The 9,876-nt window shown below is 31.4% G+C and overlaps 1 protein-coding gene across 1 annotated transcript in view; it reads right to left on the reverse strand.

Annotated features, from left to right (window-relative positions):
- The window catches only part of LOC134681025 (somatomedin-B and thrombospondin type-1 domain-containing protein-like), a 58,832-nt gene extending 51,941 nt beyond the window's left edge, over positions 1-6,891 (reverse strand). The window contains exon 1 of the mRNA XM_063540399.1: positions 6,224-6,891. Coding sequence (XP_063396469.1) covers positions 6,224-6,500 — 277 coding nt within the window. The 5' untranslated portion in view covers positions 6,501-6,891. The remainder of the gene's footprint in view (positions 1-6,223) is intronic.
- Positions 6,892-9,876: the final 2,985 nt, after the last annotated feature.

A 9,876-nucleotide genomic window follows, 5' to 3' on the forward strand; every position in this document is an offset into this window, starting at 1 on the left:
AAAGCAAACCATAATTAAGTTAAGAAAACGCATGATTCTGGATAATTTAAAAAAAATAAAATACTCATAATTATATTTACTGAAGTTTCTTATTACTAAATTTCATGTTAGGCTTATGAACTTTAATATTTTGCACTGACAATTCATAGAATATTCAAAATCAATGTTACATTGTTCATCTGACCATATATCTATACATCTATGATCTGTCATTCACAAACATCAAAACCAGTATTTATTTTATATTTAAAACTGAGTGCATACATTGGAATGAATAGTAATTTAGGTGTGCATCATTCTTTGTACACAGTAAAGGTTTGAAGCATTTTATTGATAAGATACCAAGTTTAACATCCACCCTCCTAAACCCTCAACTTGGAACAAGGTTACAAGATAAGCAAAAAGGATAACAGTTACACATTACCAGGTCAAATTCATCTTCAGACCTACACTTTTTTGTTCCCATGAAAGCAGTTTTGCAAGCTACAATAGATATGGATCGGTTCTAAAACTTTACTCTAAAAAATGGCCAGAGCAAGAAAGTCAGGTCATTTTACCTACATTTAAAGGTGAATGGTTATGCCAACAACATGTATTCAAGCATATTTACCTAAACATCTGTCTTCAATCATCTCAATGAATATATTTTAGACATTTTTAGACATTATGGCAGCTCAAAAGAGATGTTCAAGGTACTAGTAAAATTCTCTTTCAAGCTTGTTACTTCTTTGAAGAACCTCAGCTTATTACAGATACCATACTCATATAACAAAAAAGTTAAGACTTTTCAAATTTGTAACAAGAGGAAACTAAAAAACGTTTTCTGATTTGTCATAAATGTGTGTTGAATCAGAATTGTCAAGTTAATGACAGCTGAGCTAACAGCAACAAAAATGTCAGAACTTAGTTAATATTCAAAGCTAAATAAATGCATGTCATTTTAAAACAGGTCAGTGCAATATATGATCAAAATACTGCAGAGTAGCATGCACAAAAAATATCAACAATTGAGATTGAAAGTTATACTTCAAATTTATCAGAAAAATAAATTTCTTTAATATTGCTAGACATCTTGAATCAAACAACCTCCAAATGATCATTCAACTACACTGAAATTAAATAAGGATTACAGCTCTTTCATCAAAACAAATTGGGACAAAAGTTAATCTTCTGATTGTTGAAAATCTATCAAGCTATTTTTCATGTCCCCACCCTAGATACCAAATGAGACAATTTTGCTTAGCACACAATATTAAGATAAAGTATGCAAGCATGTTATCAAGGTTGTGGATATGATTAATTTACCACTGTTTGCTGTTGTCTTAGGACATGAGTCTTTATTATTAAAGTAAACATTTATTAGATTCATTCTGGTGTAAATATTGACTGAACTTCTGTTATCTGTGTAAAAAGAATAAGTTGATAACCCTGGTCGTGTGTTATCACAATATAAACATGCAAAGTGTCTGATCTATCAAAAAGTACACTGTATACATGTAGTTTAAGTACTAAGGTGTCTGAAGAAGTCTTTTTATTTATATCTACAGCATGAAGGTAATTATCTCAGAAGAGTTTCAAAAATTACTACATTTACACAGATTTTTTATGCATTTTGAGTATTATTCCCAGAGATTTAAGACTATGTACACATTGTGATGTACTAGATGATGAGTTTCATTTCTTTTTTAAATGTAAAATAAATGAACAATTAAGAAAAGAATTTTTAAATGAAAATAAATATAATAACTTAAATGATATAGATAAATTAAAACATATTCTCAATCCTGAAACAAAACAGGACACTTGCAAATTAGGCTCCTTTTTAAAAAAGTCACTAAGACTGAGGGCAGGGAGTCCTTGATATAATTTGAATCTCTTATATATAAATATATATATATTGATTTAAAAAAAAGACAAATTATAGTTCAAAGTGTGTCCATTGTTTATTTTCATTGTTTTATGTAAACTGTATATTATGTATAATGTTTTAAGCCATTGGTCCATATGGGCGTAAAGTGCTTTTCAATAAAGATTATTAGTGTTCATTAGTTAGGTAAAGCTGCAGACTAACCCTAATTTTTACCTATGGTTTATCATCATGAGGGACCAGTTTTATAGTATGATTTGCAAAATTTCCCTAGCTGTCTTTTAGTTTTAACATGTTCAATCTGTGACCTGTAAATCTGATGCTGAAGAGACGAATTAAAAGACTTCTGGCTATTATATTAAAACATGCACAGGATGTATTAAAGTTAAAATGCAATCTTTTAATTGTCAACAGCATATTCAATGAACTAAGAAACAGCAAGAGATCTTGAATTTTTAGATATTAAAATAGACCTCAATATTTTGATTAGTTTCCTCAGTTACCTTATAATTCTTACATCTGACTAACACTTCTTTTAAACAGTTTTACTGTGTGTCTGTTTATTTAACACCAGCCATAGGTTTTGGTAGGGGGAATGGAGGGGGGGTAACAAGTTCTCATAAACATGCTGGATTTTTGTGTCTCTCCAAAGTCAAGAACCTCTGGTCTTTGATAGGTTTTTTAATTTGGTTCATTTGTATGTTTTAAAGTTTAGTGTGGTGGCCATTTCACTGAACTAGTACGTATATTTAGTTGTTTAAGGACCAACTGAAGCTCTCCTACAGATGCTGGATTTTCTGGTTATTTATGGCCTTGGGCTGACCTCTGGACATGCTGGAAGGGTCTTTGTCTCTTTGACACAGTCCCCTTTTCCATTCTCTATTCTTTCAAAGTGTGCATACTCTTTCCCTGCAGTTTTTTTTCTTTTTTATAATGTTTTAGTAAGGATTTATATTCATGTAGTCCAAGTTAATGTATTTTGTATATATTTATAAATGTAATTTATATTAGTTAAATAAATGTATTAGAAAACATACAAGTTACTTTTAGCTTGTGGCTAGTTAGTACAAGCATAAATGGCACTATATAACATGGTTTTGTAATTTCAACTTTTCATATATTTATATACTAATCCAATCTCTTAACCATACCTTTCAAAAGATTATCATTGAGGCATGAATTTTAAAAAATCATAAGTTAATCTTAAAATGTACCCAACATTTCTCCTGCATAACCAAACTAACAGGTGTTACACAGGGTAGGAAGAATTTCGTCCAGTTGGGGCTTAAATACATGTAAAACCATATTTAGTTCATGTGTCAATGAATAAAGAACTTTAAATAAATGTTTAACTGATTAAAAGTTAAATAATCTTATAAGTTTACACATGTTCTTAACTTTTTTTTACTATATTATTATTCAAACTCTTTCTATAAATTATGAGAAATCTAAATAATATTTGAGATCTAACTTTTTGGCTGTAATATGAATAACATAAACTTGGTAAATAGTGCACTTGAAATGTCTGTGATCACAAACTAGTATAAAACAACAAATCAGCCAAAAAACCTTTGATCAAAATGTGTTGTGTTCAAATTGCTTTTGATGGTCAAACTACAGACTATTGTCTATCACCAGTTGCTTTGGTCAGGGGGTTAAGGGCCATTTCTTTGGACTTAATACAAAGCTGCTGTGATATTAAACTATTCCTTAGTCAAAATAAAAGTTTTAAAAAATATGAAGATAATCTAGTCTACTAGCTTCCTTCAATCAGGGATGTTAATCAGCTAGGGCAGAATCAGATTTCAGGATAAGAACATATTAATGTGATTTACATGTAAATGTTTATACATTTGTATCTAACCTACATATTTAAGCTAGATTCAGAGGCTAACAGCTGGCTCAAGAAGGCCACATTCCATTCAAAAACATTCTGATTTAAGTCAAATAGTCTCAATGCTTTTAATACCAGTCTGCTTGGTATATATATATTATATATATAACAAATACCAATTTTTAGTCTTTGGTTTGACCTTAGAGAAGGACATAGAGGGTGCTGCAACAGGCTCTCAACTAAATATACATGTTTTTGAAGTTTCTATCACATTGTTTTCTTTGAGCAGTAATTTAACTTTTTTTGTCACAAATTAACATGATTAATATTTGGATAATAATAAAAAAAAAAAGTTCGGTCAAAAAGTTATACCCTTTTCAGTGTTTACACATGATATTTTCACTTAACATAATTTTGAAATTTTTGTCAATTTGATATAAATCGTTTAATAAAACCATTTTATTTTTTCATTTTAAAACCATCAGCTGCTTTTCATAAAATTCATTAATATTCCATTACCAGAGTTGCTTCTGGTCTTTTATCTGACCTGATGAGGTCTAATATCCATCTTCTATGCTTCATTAAACTTTGTGTTAGATACAAAATGAAAATCTTCCACTTGTCTGATTTCAAACCAATACTGACATGACTGACCATTGCTGACCAATGATGAGTTATCATGTTCTGGTCACAGTTAAGGTGTTTTTGATGGACACTAGACAATAAGGACAATTTAATCTTTATATCTTATCGTACATGTATGTGACATCATTCCTTAGGCATGGGTCCTTTGGTCAAGCGGTCAAAATGATGTCCTATACTTTTCTATTATCTACATGTCTGGTTAAGAGCTTTGTCAGTCTGTAGGTTATCAAAGACGCACTTTTATCATTTACCTAGGTTTCAATCGCTACCTTAACAGATGTGCAAGGTTAATACTGTTAATAATAAAGGCATTAAACTCAAAACACACCAAGATCAGCAAAATATAAACAAAAGATCTTCTACACCTTCGAAAACACTAAAGAGTGTTCACATTATTCATAAATCTTATTAAGATGCAATTACATCACAAATTTATCAGAAATAAATTTCACTGACATTGTGGAATTTACAAAAACAAAGGATGTTGTTTGACAAAGAAATAAATCAAGCTTCAAAGGATTTTTATGTATAGTTGTGGTAGAACTTGGGAGGATAACAAAATCTATCAATGTACAAGTAATTTTCCTCCACCCTCCCCTAGCTACCTTAATCTCAAGTCAACAACAAATCTATTACACACATACAATGACATAACTGTAATATATGTAATTAAATTTTGTCAGGTAAGTCCTAACCTGCCCCCTGGACATGACCGGATCCTTGTTATCTCTCCAAAGATAGATGGGTGTATCAAATAATAAATATATCATACATTGCCTAATCATATTGTCCTTTATTTTAATAAGATTTGTAAATTTCTCAACTACAGATGTTAATTTCTCATCCTTTTCCAATCAAACTTGGCATGTATGTAGCTGCATTTTCAGATTGATTATTCTTCCATTGTAAAATGATTGACATTTGTATAAACATTCCAAGAGATTTTCTAAGATCAAATTTACAATATTTTTTCAAGACAATAATGTGTTAAGCTTCATGTCATCCTTGCAGAACATCTTTGCAAATAATTCTGTTTCAATTTCATTGCAGGTAAAAAGAAGATTTTATCAGGTAAAATAATTGAAGATCAAAGTGACATGACATTTTCTCAGGAGATAAAAGAGTTAAGTCTCTGTCAAAGTATTTGTAAAATAAATAATGTTATTTTATGTGATGTTTAAAGACAAATACTCAACAGACAGCTACTAAAAATCGGCATTGTTGCACATACAATTTGTGCATTGCTTTTCAAGTGTGGGTAATGAACATAATTTGTCATTTTCAACTGACTGATTTTTCAAGAATCAATTCATCACAAATTCTTGCTAGTGGAAAGGTTTTTCTCATATTAGAGTTTCTCGCCAATAAAGACTTTTCCTCTTGAATGGGTATGAAAATAGTTGCTTTTCTTATTAGATCTTGTTTTTACAGTTGAATTATTGCAATATGAATACGGAAATTACCCCCAACTTTTTCACACGCACTTTCTCACATCCCAGTTTAAACAATCCCACAAATAACCAACAAAACCAGATAAGGATCCGAATTTTGGAAGGGGGACGGTATCTATAAAATAGCAAAGTTTGAGGGGAACAGATGCAACATTTGCAATAACCATATGTAGCTCCATAAGACAAATGTAAGAGAAGCCGCCCGGGCCGGACACCCCATCCCCAAATAAATATAGTGACAGAGTGAGGAATTCAATAATGATCGTCTTAACATAATGCATAATGCAAGTTGGGTGTACTCTACTAAATATAACTTCGCCTTTGATAAATTACATACACGTGTGTTATCATCTTACGCCAGTGCGTCTCATTTACCAAGTACATTTTTACACACTTATACATACTATAATGATTAGAAACACTCACCTCTTTGATATTCACAATAACTTTCATGATCTATACAGCAATCATTCATTGCTCTACAATTATCATCGCAAAAACATTTTGATTCATTTACGTTGCCGTCCCTTCGAGGTCCGAAAGCATAGCACGTGTTATTTCGTCCAGGGCAACAGAAATTCACATCTCTGCAAGTCTGGAATCTATTAACTGTCCGTTGTGCTGTTTGTGCATCTGTGAGACTGGAATAAAGCACTACTGACAAAATGAAGCAAAATAAAACGGCTGATAATGATTTCCACATAATGAAACGATACAAGTGTAAATTCCTGAATATAATAAAAACTTTTCGAGAGCTAATGCAAACTACGTATATTTTTGTTGTGGTGCATCTAGTTTTCAAATTTACGAGAAGTCTGCCTATTCCCTAACTTAAAACACTGCAGACTCTCTGGGTTATTTGTTACCAGTGATAAATACCGTGTCTATCAGTACGAGCACACGCTTACACAGGGGGCGTTTCAAAACCGTTGAAGATGATGATACCTATTAGTGTAAAATTAATAAAAAAATATCCTTCAGAAAATCAAATATGGTGCTGTTGATCAAACGATAATCTGAACTAAATCCCACGTCCACGGCAAAGTCCTTCTGAACAAATTTATGGTTTTCATATGAATGGGTACTTTGTAAATAGCAAGCGCCTTTAATACTGCCCACCTCATACATATTCATAAGATTGACAGATGAAAGTGTTATTTTTGCAATCAACTAAATGGGTGCTAATTCAATCATAACGTTTGAAGTTCTAAAATTAAATCTCATTGTTTGCCAGGTGTGTGACCCATAATTAAATGTACATTGATACTAATTAAATTTCATACGCTTTGTTTTTTTCCTCGAACAAAACACCAAAAGGTCGACAACTCTGAAACTATTCAACTTGTTAATGGGAGAGTACTGCACTGACTCAAGTTTGTCTTCGTAATCTTTCACAAACATTATGTCATATCACACTTCGTTACTATTAGAGTCCATACTACGTTCAGACATATTCGTCTTTGAATATTTCGGTTCATCTTTACTAGACCTTTAAAATACTATTTTTTTCTTCCTTTAATTTACGTAATGCCTCTAGAAATTCATATCAAAACGATATTTAAAGTTGAATGTCAGTAGGAAATTTGATGCACTTTTTTAAAGATTTTCTGTGTTGATTAATTATTAGGATGATAGATGAATGAATGGATTAATGAAGTTGTACATCTTTTAAACAAGCGTTTTATTCATTTAAAGATGTATAGTTAGTCTTCGTGTTTCAAAAAAATGACATATAATGATTCAGATTATAAAAAAAAATGCTTTAATTTCAAATATAAAATGTACCATTTTGATTTTGTTCATTAAATTGGAACCTAATATTTCGGTTTTTATATATTCTTTTAATAAAATTAATTTCAGCGTTTAACGACAATAAAAAGTTTGTGATCATATGTCCTTAAATTGACTGGTGTTTTTCACGAATGGTGTATTTAGTCGCCTTGTTAGTCTGGGTCGATTATACCCAGACAACAATTGACGAATGGGACATCTTATTATGAACCCTTATATAATTTATGTGCGATATGTCCGTAATAGATTACGAGGATACATATGTTTGTTTAGACTAGGAAAGACATAAATATGTTGAGATCACATGATAACTTTTTTAACACCCTATACAAAGAACTACAAACCATGTTGAGCTAATATTTTGAAAACTGTTTCTTTAAGGGGTCATCTCAACTGTGATGAAAATGCGATCACCGGATTAGGCTATAGCCTTAGAATAGTATAGTTATATCTTAACTCGTTTCTGATTAATTCTGAGGTACTGACATTCACCCTTCTGTCGGTCATATTGTTCTTCAATTTCAAATCTATAAATTTTACTCTAAGACAAGTCTATATATATAGATAGATATAGGAAGATGTGGTGTGAGTGCCAATGAGTCTATTAAAATCTCTAATCTCTGGTCAATTACAATAGAAAATAATAAACAGAAAAATGACGTCCAAAAAAGGAATCCTTTATGCCAATGGTCCTTTTAAACCTATTTATTTCATACATTTATGTATATCAAATGCACAAAAAATAGAGGCATATAGTTTTCGCCAATTGAAAAGTAAATGTAATTTGTCTTTTTATTGAAATGAACTATCATAATATTATGCGACAGGTAAAATTTTGCTATCATGATGCTTTGCATACCTCCAGTTTTGAGAGAACAGTTTTTTTTTTTTTTTGGTTTTTATTATTCATTTTCGTATTCATATTGTTTTGAGAATAGTTTTGAGTATATATATACACATGGAAAAAACACCAAATTGAAATTCGAATTAAAAAAAAACACTTTTTATTTTTTTGTTAAATAATTTGTTGAAATAGAACAAGTTAAACATTATTTAAATATCACCTGAGTTTAATCAATAAATATCGACTCTATCAGGTCTTATCTGCACATGCTATTGCAGCTACTGTACTCGTAAACACTAAAACAAATGTTTTTATCCTCATTGTTTGCAACACTTAAAATAACCAAGTTTATTAATTTATGTTATTGACACCTTGTAATTGGTCATCCACAACTCATAACTGCAGCAAGATGGCAGATACCCAGCATGAGGGAAGCAGGTATTTCGCTGTGACTATTAGTCCCCGAGGGTATCACCAGCCCAGTAGCCAGTACTTCGGTACTGGCATGAAAATACGAATTTTTTTATGTTATTAAAATTTGCTGTTGCAAAATATTCGAAATTATTAAAAATTAAGGAATGTATCTCCCTCATGCAAAGCTCTGATTCCTTTCACGAATTTGGCTATACTTTTTGGACATTTTGGATTATAGCTCTTCATCTTTTATATATTCTTTGGATTTCAAATATTTTGGCCACGAGCATCACTGAAGAGACATGTATTGTCGAAATGCGCATCTGGTGCAACAAAATTGGTACCGTTGATTTTATTACTACCACTGGGTCGATGCCTCTGCTGGTGGACTATTAGTCCCCGAGGGTATCACCAGCCCAGTAGCCAGTACTTCGGTACTGGCATGAAAATACGGATTTTTTTATGTTATTAAAATTTGCTGTTGCAAAATATTAGAAATTATTAAAAATTAAGGAATGTATCTCCCTCATGCAAAGCTCTGATTCCTTTCACAAATTTGGCTATACTTTTTGGACATTTTGGATTATAGCTCTTCATCTTTTATATATTCTTTGGATTTCAAATATTTTGGCCACGAGCATCACTGAAGAGACATGTATTGTCGGAATGCGCATCTGGTGCAACAAAATTGGTACCGTTGATTTTATTACTACCACTGGGTCGATGCCTCTGCTGGTGGACTATTAGTCCCCGAAGGTATCACCAGCCCAGTAGCCAGTACTTCGGTACTGGCATGAAAATACGGATTTCAAGTTTTATGTTATTAAAATTTGCTGTTGCAAAATATTAGAAATTATTAAAAATTAAGGAATGTATCTCCCTCATGCAAAGCTCTGATTCCTTTCACGAATTTGGCTATACTTTTTGGACATTTTGGATTATAGCTCTTCATCTTTTATATATTCTTTGGATTTCAAATATTTTGGCCACGAGCATCACTGAAGAGACATGTATTGTCGGAATGCGCATC

Source organism: Mytilus trossulus, chromosome 8 (genome assembly GCF_036588685.1).
Source record: "Mytilus trossulus isolate FHL-02 chromosome 8, PNRI_Mtr1.1.1.hap1, whole genome shotgun sequence".
NCBI lineage: Eukaryota > Metazoa > Mollusca > Bivalvia > Mytilida > Mytilidae > Mytilus > Mytilus trossulus.